General features: G+C 36.0%; 1 protein-coding gene across 6 annotated transcripts in view; it reads left to right on the top strand.

Annotated features, from left to right (window-relative positions):
* The window catches only part of HOOK3 (hook microtubule tethering protein 3), a 116,169-nt gene that overhangs the window by 22,800 nt on the left and 76,793 nt on the right, over positions 1 to 16,576 (top strand). For all 6 annotated transcript variants that reach the window (XM_053901009.1, XM_019440640.2, XM_053901012.1 and 3 more), the window contains 4 exons: positions 5,664 to 5,736; positions 9,742 to 9,792; positions 11,269 to 11,401; positions 15,433 to 15,500. In XM_053901009.1, the coding sequence (XP_053756984.1) occupies positions 5,664 to 5,736; positions 9,742 to 9,792; positions 11,269 to 11,401; positions 15,433 to 15,500 (325 nt within the window). The remainder of the gene's footprint in view (positions 1 to 5,663; positions 5,737 to 9,741; positions 9,793 to 11,268; positions 11,402 to 15,432; positions 15,501 to 16,576) is intronic.

The following is a 16,576-nucleotide window of genomic DNA, read 5'->3' as shown; positions in this document are numbered from 1 at the left end:
TTTAGTCCACAGATATTTAAAAAAAGTTTTTTTATGTTTATTTGTTTTCGAGAGAGAGACAAAGAGTGCGAGCAGGGGAAGAACAGAGAGAGAGAGGGAGACACAGAATCCAAAGTAGGCTCCAGGCTCTGAGCTGTCAGCACAGAGCCTGATGTGTGGTTCAAACCCACAAACTGCGAGATCGTGACCTGAGCCAAAGTTGGACATTCAACCAACTGAGCCACGTAAGCACCCCATATTTTAGTCCACAATATTTATTGAGAACTTGCTATGTGTTAGAAATGAGGTATGGGGAAGGAGTGGGAACAAATACCTACCCTTAATGAACAACATAGAGTGCCATGAACAATATTGGTCTTTCTCTTTGTGATCTAGTTTATTGAGCATGCATGAAGGAGATAATTAGACACAGGACCTTTAGTGTTGTTTGCTGGAACCAGTTTTGTGTTGAGCTCTGCTGACTTAAGATTGATTGATTGATTGATTGATTTAGAGAAAGAGAGAGAGCAGAGGAGGGGCAGAGAGAGAATTCCAAGCAGGCTCTGCACTGTCAGCAGCGCATAGCCCAATGTAGGGCTCGCACTCATGAACCATGATATCACAACCTGAGCTGAAGTCAAGAGACAGACGCTCAATTGACTGAGCCACCCAGGTGCCCCTCTGCTGATATAATTTTTAACAAAAATTATTCTGTCAACTTTGCTGCTTAATTATCTGATAGAACTTGTGGAAATTATTTAATTTCTGAGTATGATATTCTTCAATGGTAAGAGGGATAATAATACCTTCCTTGCAATGTCATTGCGAATGTAAAGTACCTGATTCAATGACTGGTATGTTTACTAGTCCTTAGCAGTGGTTTTGTGTTTTCCCTTCCTAACTTAGACATAATCTTTTAAGGAATAAGCAAACTGTATCATAGTGTTTGATTTGCAGTATTTTATTCAGATATTCTTTTAGTTACAATAAGTATTGTTCTAAATTGCAAATTAAGTATCCCAGGAGTTCTTAGAGTATATAATTTTCTTACACATTTTTAAAGTTAATTGTTTATGTAAACTATACCCCCCAACACAAGGCTCAAACTCATGACCCCAATGTCAAGAGTCATGTGCTCTACTAACTGAAACAGCCAAGCACCCCTTCTTACACATTTTAAAGCATTCTTTTCTACAAGTTTATGAGCTTGCTGGTGAAGTGTATTTGTAAGCAGTGTGACCCTAAATTGCCACTCAGTAAATTCAGCGTCTTTGGCTTTGACTAATCATCAGCCAAATAGCACCAAACTCAGATTGTCTTCCTTATGAGTCTTTTTTTGGTTGGGAAGACTAACATTTGATTGGCAATGATTATGCTCTTTAGATTATTCAAGTATCAAAAAATATTGAATATTTTCTAATTTCTGTATTTTTATAATACTTTGGTATTTTAGAACTCAATTGTTGCTTTTCTTTGCATTATCTGTTTTTTTTTTAATGTTAATTTTTTGAGGGGGGAGAGTGCACATGGGCGTGAGCAAGGGAGGAGCAGAAAGAGAGGGTACAGTGTATCCAAAGTGGGCTCCGCAATGATAGCAGTGAGCATGCAGGGCTTTAATTCATGAACTGCGAGATCATGACCTCAGCTGAAGTTGGATGGTTAACTGACTAAGCCACCCAGGCGCCCTGCCTTATCTATTTTTACAAGAGGTTTTAAGGGACAAGGACATTTTTGGGGGTGGTCTGCCCATTTTTCGCAATCACTTTCTCTGAAAACTCACTCTTATCCTGCCAGATGTGGTCATTCTTCCCCTTAAAGTTGTGTGTGTCCTACTTGCAGCCCTCAATCCTTTTGGTGACATATAAATCGGATTAGGGATGAAAAAGAGACTCTAGCTGAATTATTTGAAACGATCTGGGAATTTAGAATTGGGACTGAATGATGGCTGGTCTTTAAACTATTTGCTTGAACTGAAGTGGTGAAGACTTGGAACATGTCTGCAGTTATCTTCAGCATTGTATGTGGAGAAACAGAAAAAAGTTGGTCTGCAGAGAGAAACGGTATAGATGGACAGAAACAAAGATGAAAGGAGAGTACTGTCTGGATTCCTAACAGCTTTCCAGATCCTTATTCCAGTACTGTGTGAGGCCCAGTTATTTTTCAGTACCGTAACATACCTCAGTGGTCTTCCAGTAAGTTTCCTTTTTTTGGTATAAGCTTGCTCAAATTAGTTTCTCTTCATTTTTATTATTCTTTTGTTGAATTCTAAAGAAGATGAAGCTTAAAAATAAAAGGGGTATATGACTATCCACATGCTGAAGAATGCATTTAGACTACTCCCTTACACCATACACAATGGGTCATAGACTTAAGTATAAGAGCTAAAAGACTCTTAGAAAGTGAAAGGACAACTCACGGAATGTGAGAAATTATTTACACATTTTATGACCGAAAAGGGGCTTTTATCTTGAATACTTAAAAACAAAAACAAAACCCCAAAAGCAGCTCTTAGAACTCAATAATAAAAAGTGAACCCAAATTTTATTTTATTTTATTTATCTTATACATTTTTAAAAATTTATTTATTGAGAGAGAGAGAGGGATGGGCTGAGAGAGGGGGTCAGAGCGTCTGAAGCGGGCTCTGCGTTGACAGGCTGACGGTAGTGAGCCTTGATGTGAGCAAAAATTGGATGCTCAACCGACTGAGCCACCCAGGTGCCCCAAAGACAACCCAATAGGCAAAGACTGAATAGATTTTTCCCCAGAGAGAATATACAAACGGCCAGTGCTCAACATGATTAGTCATTAAGGAAATGCAAATCAAAACCACAGTGACCTACCACTTCACATCCACTAGGATGCTATAATTAAAAGGACAGAAAATAACAAGTGTTGGCAAGGCTGTGGAGAAATTGGAACCAACATGCATTGCTGGTGAGAATGTAAAGTGCTGCAGCTTGACCTTGCTTCAAATGTTTGAAGCAACAGTTTGACCTTGCTTCAAATGTTAAACATCGAATTATTACGGGACCCTGCAATTCTACTCCTAGGCATTTACCCACATGAAACATGTCCACACAGAACTAGTACATTCAGAGCATCATTATTCATAATAGCTAAAAAGTAGAGACAACCCAAATGTACAATGACTGATGCATAGATTACCAAAATGTATTTTATCCATAAATGGGATATTGTTGAGCCATAAAAAGGAATGAAGTGGTGATACATACTGCGATATGAATGAATCCTAAAACCATACTAAATGAAAGAAGCCAGACACAAAAGACCACACAGTGTATGATTTCATTTATATGAGATGTCCAGAATAGGCAAACCCAAAAAGACACAAGGGTGAGGAGTAATTCCCAGGGACTGGAGAGAGAGAGAGAGGGAAATGGGGAGTTACAGGTAGCTAAGGATTTCTTTTTGAGAAGATGGAAATGTCCTGACATAAGATTGTGGTTAGGTTGTACAATTCTGTGAATGTACTAAAACCCATTGCATTGTATACTTTAAATGGATGAGTTGTATGGTATATGAATTCTAACTCAAGCTGTTTTTAAAAGTAGGTACAAAGTTAATGTTCACTTTGATACAAGCTTTAAAACAATCATTAATTATAAAAAATAAATAAAAATTTGAAAATAAAAAAATAATAGATTTATACAGAGGTAACTTAGTTGTAACTTTTTTCATAAATTTTATAACTAAATAAATATATTTTTCTTTCTTAATAGTAACATTAAAAATTATAAATAGCATGTGACTTCATGTAAATATATCAACAAAATTTAGCACAGATTGTACTTCCAGTTTGAGTGACAATATAAGTTGAAATGTAGATTTTTTTTTTTTCTCTAACATATTTCTTTCATTGCCATTATGTTTTTTGGGTAAATGGAGACAGCTGTGGTGTTATGGAAAGATCTTTGGACTTAGCATTTGCTAAAGCAGGATAAACATAGGTATTCAGTCTCTGGTCTTGAACAAATAATGTCATAGAGCATTAGTTTCAAAAACCTTAAAATGAGGATCATACTAGGGTAAAAAAAAATTTTTTTTCTACTATTTATCATAGTTTGAGAGATTTTCCTAAGAAAAATAAGTATAGGTATATTCACAGGTGTTTTAAATATGTCCACATGACACATGTCCACATATGTCCAACATGTCTAATGCTTAGTATTACATTGAGAAAGTGGTTCTCAATCTATACTGTTTGAAGGAATTGAAATTTTAATAGCATTTATTATTTATTGGTGACCTTCAAAATATTAAGTGATGGAGGTCATTGAAATATTAACTAAAAGGCTAATGTTAACTTTTTTCTTGATATATTTCTTTTGTCTGTTTAAAATTGTGTCATTGATTTTGACTTTTTAGATATTATTGTGTCTAAACATTATGTTAATTCCAAGTTAGCATATTCCTCTATAATTTTTTTTTTTAAATGTATCAACTGTAGGGGCACCTGGGTGGCTCAGTTGGTTGAGCGCCCAACTTTGGCTCAGGTCATGATCTCACAGTTCGTGGGTTTGAGCCCCACGTCAGGCTCTGTGCTGACAGCTCAGAGCCTGGAGCGTGCTTCAGATTCTGTGTCTCCCTCCCTCTCTGCCCCTCCCCCACTCATGCTCACTTGCTCTCTCTCTCTCTCTCTCTCTGTCTCTCTCTCTCTGTCAAAAATAAATAAACATTAAAAAAAATTTTTTTTTTAATGTATCAACCGTAGGGGCACCTGGGTGACTCGGTTGAGTGTCTGACTCTTGATTTCGGCTCAGGTCATAATCTCACGGTTTGTTGGGATCAAGTTCCACGCTTTGAGTGTGGAGGTGGCTTAGGATTCTCTGTCTCTGCCTCTCTCAAAATAAGTAATTTTATTTTTTAGTTAAAAAAATAAAATAAATATATCAACTGTATGTTACAACTTTTATTTTTTTAATGTTTACCTTTAATTTTTTTTAACGTTTATGCATTTTTTGAGAGACAGAGAGTGAGTGGAGGAGAGGCAGAGAGAGAGGGAGACACAGAATCTGAAGTAGGCTCCAGGCTCCGAGCTGTCAGCACAGACCCCGATGCAGGGCTCAAACTCATGGACCATGAGATCATGACCTGAGCCGAAGTCAGATGCTTCACTGAATGAGCCACCCAGGCATCCCAATTTAATGTTTACCAACAGAGAGAGAGTGAGTGTGAGCGTGAGTGGGGGAGGGGCAGAGAGAGAAGGAGACAGAATTTGAAGCAGGCTCCCTTCTGTCAACACAGCCCGACATGGGGCTCGAACCCATGAATGTGAGATTATGACCTGAGCTGAAGTTGGATTCTTAACTGCCTGAGCCACCCAGGTGCCCATTTTTCTAGTTTGTTTTTTTGGGGGAAATGTATGTATATATACGTAATATACGTTATATATGATGTATATATAAATATGTGTGTGTGTATGTATGTATATATATATGTGTGTATACATATATGTATATATACATGCATATTTTATGATGCTCTGGTAATAGGTTGATTTTAGAGAAATCTGCGAAAATTGCATCCAGTCTCCAGACTGAGTTCTTTAATTGCTTGGTATGTGGTAAATACATTTTTATGTTGCAGTTAAAGGATAGATTTCATTTTTTTTTTAAGCTTGATAGCTGCATGATCTTAATATGCTAGCTTTTTCTGATTTGCAGAGATCCTGCATATTTTGATGAAAATTGGCTGAACAGAATCAAAACCGAAGTAGGAGATAATTGGAGGCTAAAGGTATTTTCTTTTTATTTTTCCATCTGTTAAATGGTCTTTTAGTAGTATGTGTGTAATGTTTGTTGGAATTTTATCTGATGTGTCCAGTGAGCTTTAGAAACCTAGACAGCCTGTAGTGAAATAATCCAGAATTAAAGATTGGAGGTAACCTGAGGTTGCTCACAAAGATACATAGTGTGAGTTAGTAAAGCACCATGACTAATGGCATGGACTCTAGAGCCATAGTGCCTGTATTCATATCATAACTTTACATTTACTGTCTGGGGAAGTCCTCCTAACTGTTCTGTACCTCAGATTCCCTATTTGTAAAATGAGGATAGTAAAAGGATCTACCTCACAGAAATAAATGAGTTGGTATATATAACGTACTTAGGATAGTGCACATGTAATGTTAGTTGCCGGTGGTGTTGTTACTAATAATGAGAAAATACTGATTATAGTTAACTGAGTCCAGAGCACTCACAGAATGAAATATTTTCATTTTTATCCTAGTAGCCTTAAGTTCCATTATTTCTCAAGCTTCTTTGACCAGAACCCACAGTAAGAAATACAGTTTACATTGCAGCCTACTGTCAACTAAATGTATGTGCAGATATAGTTCCCTTAATCTGTGCACTGATGTTTTGATTTTAAAAAACATTAGTTGCAACCCACTAAATTATTTTTTTAACTTTATATTTTGAAATAATTCTAGAGTCACAGGGGATGCAAAACAAAATGTGGAGAAGTTCTGTGTACCTTTCACCCAGTTTCCCCAGTGGTTACATCTTGCATAACTATAATACAATATCAAAACTAAGGAACTGACATTGATGCAATCCAGTTTATTCATCTTTCACCAGATTTATCTATGTTTTTTCGTGTTTTTGTGTACAGTTCTGTGTAGCTCTATCGATACGTGGTTTCCCATAATCACAATGAAGACACAGAGTTGTTTTATCTCTGCAAGTCTCCACGATGCTGCCCATTTCTCTTTGATATAGATAGGTAGAGACTCAGAAATGCAAATGAGTAAGCATGTGAAGCCCCTGGACTTAAGATATGTTAAACTTAGTTTGTCATTTTAGTTCTTTTTTTTTTTTTTTTTTTTTTAAACATTCATTTTTGAGAGACAGAGTGAGACAGGGCGTGAATGGGGGAGGGGCAGAGAGAGAAGGAGACACAGAATCCGAAGCAGGCTTCTGAGCTGTCAGCACAGAGCCCGATGTGGGGCTCGAACTCAAGAACCGAAAGATCATGACCTGAGCTGAAGTTGGACGCTTAACCGACTGCGCCACCCAGGCGTCCCCTTTTTATTTCTTTCATAAAACACATATTTGATGAACAGTATTCACTGATTGCTTAAATATTGAGTCTGCCAACATTTAATTCCCTTTTTTAAACTAAGCTAGAGTGAATGAACACTGTTTAAGCCACTGTTTTAATTTCTAAATAATCTTTGAATAAGAGGCAATTAAATGATTACTTTTATATGGTGTAACATGTATAAAACAATTGTGGATGTTTAAAATAATGCTACGAGAAAACATGAATAGACACTTATCTAAAGAAGACATGCGGATGGCCAACAGGCACATGAAAAGATACTCAACGTCGCTCCTCATCAGGGAAATACAAATCAAAACCACACTCAGATATCACCTCACGCCAGTCAGAGTGGCCAAAATGAACAAATCAGGAGACTAGAGATGCTGGAGAGGATGTGGAGAAACGGGAACCCTCTTGCACTGTTGATGGAAATGCAAATTGGTGCAGCCACTCTGGAAAGCAGTGTGGAGGTTCCTCAGAAAATTAAAAATAGACCTACCCTATGACCCAGCAATAGCACTGCTAGGAATTTACCCAAGGGATACAGGAGTACTGATGCATAGGGGCACTTGTACCCCAATGTTTATAGCAGCACTCTCAACAATAGCCAAATTATGGAAAGAGCCTAAATGTCCATCAACTGATGAATGGATAAAGAAATTGTGGTTTATATACACAATGGAGTACTACATGGCAATGAGAAAGAACGAAATATGGCCCTTTGTAGCAACGTGGATGGAACTGGAGAGTGTGATGCTAAGTGAAATAAGCCATACAGAGAAAGACAGATAACCATATGGTTTCACTCTTATGTGGATGCTGAGAAACTTAACAGAAACCCATGGGGGAGGGGAAGGAAAAAAAAAAAAAGAGGTTAGAGTGGGAGAGAGCCAAAGCATAAGAGACTCTTAAAAACTGAGAACAAACTGAGGGTTGATGGGGGGTGGGAGGGAGGGGAGGGTGGGTGATGGGTATTGAGGAGGGCACCTTTTGGGATGAGCACTGGGTGTTGTATGGAAAACAATTTGACAATAAATTTCATATATTGAAAAAAAAAAAATGCTACGAATCATTTTGTGTTTGCTTGCTATCTCGACCAAAGAGGGAGTTCTTTACCCAACTTGCATGCACAGAACACACACATAAACATACATCCTGTCTTCATCTTTAGTATCATTAGTGTGGCAGAGACAGTAATATAGAGAAGGGGAAAAACTTTATCATATTCTTAATATTCAGAACTGGGATTAATAGGAAATCAACTACCATTTTATTATTATTTTTTAAATGCTTATTTATTTTGAAAGAGAGAGAGAACAAGTAGGGGAGCAGCAGAGAGAGAGAATTCCAGCAGGCCCCACACTCAGTGCAGAGCCCGACATGGGACTCGATCTCATGAACCAGTGAAATCATGACCTGAGAGACCTGAGCCGAAATCAAGAGTTGGACACTTAACCAATTGAGTCACCCAGGCGTCCCTCAACTATCATTTTAAATGAACACATTGATTTTTAAGACATGTTAATTTTAAATGTTAAAATATGAAAAAAAAAACCCAAACATTCTAAAATAAAGGAAATAAAGTATATTGTATATTTGCCATGTCCCCAAATCTTTCTAGAAATATGAACATATTCGTTTTCTTTATGAGCTTTTTTTAAATAAGTTTTCAGTTTATATTCTCCCTTAGAAATAAATACGTCTGATTGCAATGGATTGCACTGCCATGATTGAGTGTCTGTTACTTGATAGTCACAGGTTCTACTGTGACTTCTGTCCTACTGTGTACTTCTGTCCTAGGACATCTTCAGCTACTACTGTTGGGTAGGGACAGTTAGGGTCAACAGAATCCTGTCGTATACACATTTAACTTAACACAGTATCAACCGAATGAGATGGGTCAAAAAAAAAAAAAAAAGGAAAAAATAACAGCTTAAAATAGTGCAGGTTATCGTGCCTGTCATTTCACTCAGATAACATATAAGCCAGTGAACCCTTACTTTAGAGTGGCTGAGTGATAGGAAACATGTTGGTCCCTCACCCTCTCTTGCTTCTAGAGGATGCTTCTTGTACCACAAGTATCTTGCAGTGCCGAGTGTTGTACTAGCATTTCAACATAGTATGTTTTTAACCATATGGCTCCTCAGTATTTACTTTGGTGCTCAACTGAACAATCAGCAGTCCTTAAAAAGAAACAAAACAATCAGCAGTCTTTTCTGACAGTGAAGAAAATTTGGAGACATTTCCAAACCTGATTTTGACTGTAATTTTCGCTTAATGCTCTAATTTTAGAATTTAACCTCTATGTGAGATGCAACTCCATTTTTCTAGGGAAGACAGTACTAGAGGATGTTTTCAGTAAGGATGGCACATTTTTTTCTTTACTTGCAGAAAATCTGTTAAGTCTTACTGTTAATCTTGTTCAATTACCTTCCAGTTTCTGTCAGTGTGATCATAACATTGAAAATTTAACATGATTGGAAACTTAATTTTTTTATTATAATCTCTTGAGATCACATAAATTAAGCCACTGATAGTCCTTTTTTGGTGATTATGGAATTCACATATGCTGTTGAGTTTTATTTTTTATATTTATGATTAACTAGAATGATTAGTTGGTTCAGAAATTTTTTATGTTAAATTATATTTTGATCTATGCTTGACTTTTACCCAGTTGTTTTATCTCTCTCTGAACAGATAAGCAATTTAAAGAAAATTTTAAAAGGAATCCTGGATTACAATCATGAGGTAGGAACTTTTTTCTCACTCTGCTTAGAAGTATTACTATAGGAAATTTAATTTTACAATATTTTGCAGTGGTTTCGAGTAAAGGAAAATTTACCTCAAAATTAAAAAGCAGCTTATCTTCCATTGTTTTAGATGTTGGTTCAAACAACTATCTGTTAGGTGGTTACTAAATAGAGGCTCTTTTTCACTGTAACGTGGATAGTGTGTAGATGATTATTAATGTTATACTTTACTTTCTGCCATATATGAACTCTCTCCTCTTCTCTTATGAAGGTAGTTTAGAATCCAGGCATTATAACCAACTCCCTTGCTTACATTAGTTTTATTCCGTGGCAAACCTCCATCCCTAGATTAACTCAGTTTATCCTCTGAGTCTGCATCAGAACAGTCAAGGTATTAAAAATCAGGCAGTGGAACTAGTTTTACTTTAAATTTCATGATCACAGATAATCAAATGAACACAACAAAGCATAGATGCCCATGTTACTTTCTTAACTGTTTTTACCCCATGAACTTACCTTCATTTATACCTACATCTATACTTGTATCATTTATCTTCACAACTCAGTAAGTGGTCCAAAACCTACAAGTCATCCTATAGTCCTTCCTTTTTTAAAATATTGTCATAAGACCTAAATCTCCAAAATAAAGCTTTTTCCTTCTTTACTGCCACTACTTTATACCATGCCATCATTAGCTCTTGCTTGTATTTCTAGAGTAGTCTGACTGGTAACCCTGATTTCACTCTTGCCCCTCTACAGTCTGTTCTTATTCTTCACTCTAAAACCAAAATGATTTTTAAAAATGAAAATTTGATTATGTCATTCTTCTCAAAAGTTTTTCATGGTTTCCTATTGAGAATCAAATTCATAGCTCTTACCGTGAGCCACCAGGTACTGTGCTCCTTGCCCTGCTCACCTGTAACACTAGTGCCTTATTCATCCTGCTTGTGTGCTTCTAGGATTTTCTTTATTCACTGTAGGGTTATTAGATAGGAACCTACCCGTTTGTCTGCATATATTTCATTTCATTTGGGACCAGTTTCCCCATAAAGGAATCCTCTGTTTCCTTCCTGATACAGGTATTTGGCTATCAGCATTTTGGAGTTAAATGATATTAAATATAGGCATGAATCTATATTTAATCTCTGCTCCTTCTGGTGCTCCCTTGTTCAGAACCTCTCTGGCTCTGCTTTGAACTTCAGAGAATTTTTCTTTTGGGAGCTGGTGAAGGAATCAAAGTATTCAGTTTCTTTTCTCAGTGTTCATACCATATACCAGATTGGGACTAAATTTCTAAATCAAGATCATTATAATTTAGCTTATAGGAGGTAAAAATAGAAATTGAAAGTGAAATTGACCTAATAGCTCTGCCCTTAGCAATGAGTTTCTGGTGCTGATGAGCTAATTTGTATCAAATATTTTTATTTGGACATATAAATGTAAATGCAGTTCTAATCCTTTTGTCTCTATTCAGATTTTAGGACAGCAAATTAATGACTTTACCCTTCCTGATGTGAACCTCATTGGGGAACATTCTGATGCCGCAGAGCTTGGAAGGATGCTTCAACTCATCTTAGGCTGTGCTGTGAACTGCGAACAGAAGCAAGGTAATTTATTTGATGTTAGGGTATGCATTTAAAATAATTAAGCAAAGGAATACATATTGTATAGATTATATATAAATCACTAGTACAAACAATAGCATCTTCACAAGGCCACCCTCAAACAATGCCATTTTCTATGATTTTGCTAGTACTTTGTTTGCAAGCTTAAAAGAGTTTTGCAGCTTAGAATAAATTTGATTATGAGGATTCTCTCCCTATCTGCAGGACTATATAATTCTTTGAGTTAGATTAGTTTTAGCTACAGTGAATGTGATGAAATTTACTGTTAATTGGAGAATGTCCAGCTAAATTAATCTCAGTAATAATGGTAATGTTATAGTGGATCAGTTTAGCTCTGGGAACTTAAAATTGGATACTTTAGATTGCAAGTATGAAGGATTTATTTCACAAATATTTACCAAACTCCTGCATTATGCTGGGGCTAGGAGCACATTGCCAGATAGAGCAGACACGGTACCTTCCCTTGTGGAACAGGTTGGTGAGTGGAGGGAGAGCAGGAAGCAATGTCACACATAATAACTGTGTGGTCTGAATGGGAATGAGTGCTGTGAAGGTAAAGTGTAATGGGCCAGGGAAGTTATTTAAGCAAAGATGTGGAGATGGATGAAGAGTAATCTGAGTAGTAGAAACTGAATGTCATAATGACTTAGGTTATCTTTGAGAGACTGAAAAAACCCACCACTATAATTAGAGAGTAGTAAGGAAGGGATGAGGGGCGATGAAATAGAAGAAAGGTACATAGGGACTACTCCAAACAATGAGGGCACAGCGTTTTACTGTTACTGTATGAACTTCGTAGAAGACGGAGGTTTTTATGTTTTTAAACCCAAAGATTTTTTTTTTCTTATTCCTTCTTCCTCACTCCTGGTAATGCAAAACAGATTTTTATTTAAATTGTCTATACCTTTTCAGTGTTCTAATGTGATAAGTTTAATAGCTGTCAATATTGTTTTCTTGAAACTGTGACTAGTTTTATTGGTGTGTGATCCGGGAATTTTTTTCTAACAATATATTTATTTCTCTTTGTCCTCATTCCTGTTAGATTTTAGTATGCATGCTCTTACAGTAAGTTTTAGTTTTCTTTATTCAGTTTAAAAATTAAAATGGAGAACTTTCTACATTTGTGATTTTTATATATTACTAAGATGTCTAAAAGTTTTTTGCCAAAAGTTAGAAGATTGCTATAAATAAGATTCCAGACACATTAAATTTCTAAGTAGATGCTTTGATTTTAAAAGGTGTATGAAAATTATTTAATGTAGTTGACTGAATTCAGATAATGACCTCTTATGTGCTTATTCTGTTAGGAGATTCACCTACTCTTGGAAGCAGCATACCTGTTAAGAGTTGACCAATTATATTTATCACAGGAAAAGACAAGAATGTTACCTATATTCGTAGTCCTAGGGAAAGCAATCATAATATTTATCCAGATTCTCACACAGACCAAGAGTCCTGTGTAACACCTAGATTCGTTTTTTCCCTTGAAATTGTGTATAAATGATGAAACCTTTGAACAGGATTTTAACATCTTATTTATCCAGAGGGCATTCCCTGTTTTCAGAAACATAGTTGAGAACCAAGAATCAAAGTAAATGAATTCCTGAGTTCAGATTTTCAGTGTAATGTGAGGCTTACTAAAGCGGCTCTGCCATTTACTACCTGACTGACTTTGGACTAGGTACTCAGCCCATTTCCACATCTACAGAATGAGGATACAAAACCTGATAGTCGTGAGGAGTAAATGAAATTGTATATGCGTATTTACTTTGTAATCCATAAAGTGCTATACGGATAAAAAAGCTTTTATGTTTAGATGAGTTTTTCAGTTACTAAAAGTAAGGAGCAATTGCTCAGAACGTTGACTTAACATACATTTATGTTGGCCATCTGTCTTCCTAAACAGGGCAAATAAATGGTGGTAAAATTGAAAAGGCAAATATTAGTAATATAAAACATACTACTAATAATTTCTAAGTGTCTGTCTTCTGCCTGGTACTTTATTAAGTACTCATAGAACAAAAAAAATACTTTATACACATGAGGAAAACTAAGTATTACATGATTTGCCCAAGGTTTCTCGTTTGTGAAAGGCTAGGCAAGGACAATAACCTATGTCTCTCCATGTTTAAATCATGCTCCTCATACTCACCTGCTATAAATTTTGGCCTTAAAAAAGCTGTTTTCAGGATGAACTCTGTGACATAGCACACCTCATTCATTGCCTCATAGATCTGCACCCAATAATCATATATATTTATATTTTGGACACAAGATTTGTGAATTTTTTTTCTTTTCAAAATTTGTACATTAACGTAGTTGTCATCATCATTTTATCATGTAGCATTTTACGGTGTTCGCGGGGAAGGGCCTTGACGTGGCAACACCGCTTCTTAACTAACGCTTCCCCTCTCACACCTTACTAACTTCCTTACCTCCCTGTTCCCACTGTTAGTTTCTTCACTTCCAATAGGCTGTCATTAAGTTTCCTTCCCCATTATCAGTGCCACTGCTTTTTCTTTTCCATGTTCACAGTCTTTTATTTTGAGGGCTGTTAGTCATCCTAGCTATGCCATTTTCTCCATAGCCCTGGGATTCTGTGTGTAGTAGCTTTGAACAGAACATCTACAAGCACTCCCTTGCATTCCAGCACTTAGAGGATGCTCCTCATTAACATAACAGAACAGGAAACGGAGCTCAGACTAAAGAACTTTTTTTTCCCCAAATAGTGGTTCTGATACATTCCTACTATTGTCCTAAGAAAATACCTGTGACTTAAGTGTGTTGTGTATGTTTGTGTCACCACACATTTGATTGGGTACAAGTATCCTAAGAACAACACTTGCTTAAAAACATGTTTTTTAAAATCTTTGGCATCAGTAACCAGGATGTCAGAATGTCACAATTTAGTAGTGTTGTCAGAATACTTTGGTTTTGTTTGTTTGTTTGTTTGTTTGTTTTTAATAAGTTGTCTGTCACACACAGCTTTATACACCTTGGCATTCCAAATACATGAGTCTCGTAAGTTCACTTTAACAATTTCACAGTAAGACTCCCATCATGTAATACTTGAAGTGCAGAGACAAGTTTTTGGTGTACGTATGGAGAGGATTTTTTGGATGTATGTGGAGAGAGGCAGGTTGAGACTAAAATTTCCTAATTATTCTTTTAAATGTTTCTTATTAAAATGTATTTACCATGTTTGTTAGAACCCACCTGGCTTGTTGATTTTATTTTATGCTTAATGCCACTTTTTCCATTCATTGTTGGATTTGCAAATAAGGAAAAGTACTTCTAGGGCTTTGTTTTTAGGAGACAAATAATTTTTTTCAGCTTTTTCATTACTGACAGCTGAGAGATCCTTCTCTTTTTTTGGCAGTGGCGAGGGTAAGATTGATGAAGTTGGTACTTCAGCTTATTAGAGATGTGTGAATTTTAAAGTCCAGGGCTATGCAATATTTATTTTTTTATGGTATCAGTTTCTATCTTAATTTCGTCTTAATTCATTGTCCTAAGCAACTCTCCGGTTTATTAAGATTTTTCTATTCTATAGCAGAAAATATTAAGGTAGAAAATGTACACAGTGCAGTGCTTTGTCACACAAGCATAAGGCACAGACTTCAGAGTTATTTTTTTTTAACTTGTAACAAAGTATAATGTGAAAGATTTCTAAATTTTAGGAATAGCAATAAGGAGTTCTTTCCATCCTGGCTTTAGGCTTTGCCAATTCATTGTCTTGCATTCCTGAGATACTGTATTCCTGTGACCTTCAGCTTGTAGCCTCAAACTTTGTAAATTAATGGGGTGGTGGGTGTGGTTTCTTAAAGAAAGAACTACTGTGACTTTCAGCCTTTACTTTACCTGTGGTGCAGATATTTAACCACTTATGAAGAATTCCTGGGAAGAGTCAAAACATGGGAGACTACTTATAAGAATTCATGAAGTGTAAGCCTTTTACTCCCTTGAGTATCTTTAACTTGAACAGTGACATTCCAGATTATTCTTGTTTTCAGAGTACATCCAAGCCATTATGATGATGGAGGAATCTGTTCAACATGTTGTCATGACAGCCATTCAAGAGGTACGTTGGAACTTTAAGTATGTGTGAGAAATTAAAGGAGCAAATAGGAATATGAATAGCAGAAGTAAAGATTTTTAAAAAAGATTCTCATTTTTTTTTGAGAATTTTTTTTCTTACAATATAGCTTGCTTCATTTTTATTTTAAAAAATCATACATTTTTCTCATTTTTATTTAAAACTTAAACATTTGTCTTTAGGTATATTCAGTAACTGTTCCTAATTTTTAAAATTGCTCTACTGAACTAGGAATAGTAGACTAATTCCTAAAGCCATTATAAATACATATCTTAAACCAGCAGTGTACCTCACACTTAATTATTAGTTTCTTGTTTGGCAGAAAATACGTCTTCAACTCCAACCATACCCAGAGCAGTTTCTAGATGAATATTTATACTGAAACTGTGGGGAAGGAAAAATATCTTTTTCCTCTACCCATCCAAATTCGCAGCTGGGACCTCTATTAACAAAAGACAGATTAACAAGAAAAAGGGTACAAATGTATTTAAAGGATGTTTTACATTACACCAGAACCTTCTTAAGGAAATGAAGACTAAAGACGTGTTTAAACCTGAGTGTTTTGATGCTAGGTTTGATGAAGAGTGGAGAATCATGGAAAAATGTGATAGGGCAAAAAAGGGTTTGAGCTAAGGATAGTAACCTGGGGAAAACAGCATATCCTATTCATTCAGAATCCTTTCAAAATCTATCTTTGGAGATAAGGATGCTTCTTTCATCTGAGTATAGGGAGAGCACCTCTCACATGAGGGTCTTATGACCTTCTTCAGGAGAAGGTAGAAAATCTTTCCTGTACCTACTCAGATTCCTTCAGCTTGAAATATTCAGTATGCCAGGATGCCACATTTTGGGATAGCATGTCCTCAACTCCATTAAATGTGAAACATAAAACTATAAAAGTAAAAATAAAATGTAGATTAATATAACCAGTTTATCTCAGGATGTGAGAATGTTTTTGATCATAAAAAGGGAACAGATTGTTAGGGGTACTAGAAAACAATATAGGATGTGAATGTGCAACTGACAGAGAAAAAATATAACAAACATGAAAAATGCTAAAT

Source organism: Panthera pardus, unplaced genomic scaffold (genome assembly GCF_024362965.1).
Source record: "Panthera pardus isolate Hobbes unplaced genomic scaffold, ASM2436296v1 HiC_scaffold_13, whole genome shotgun sequence".
NCBI classification, from domain to species: domain Eukaryota; kingdom Metazoa; phylum Chordata; class Mammalia; order Carnivora; family Felidae; genus Panthera; species Panthera pardus.
This window is presented reverse-complemented; position numbering and strand designations above follow the sequence as displayed.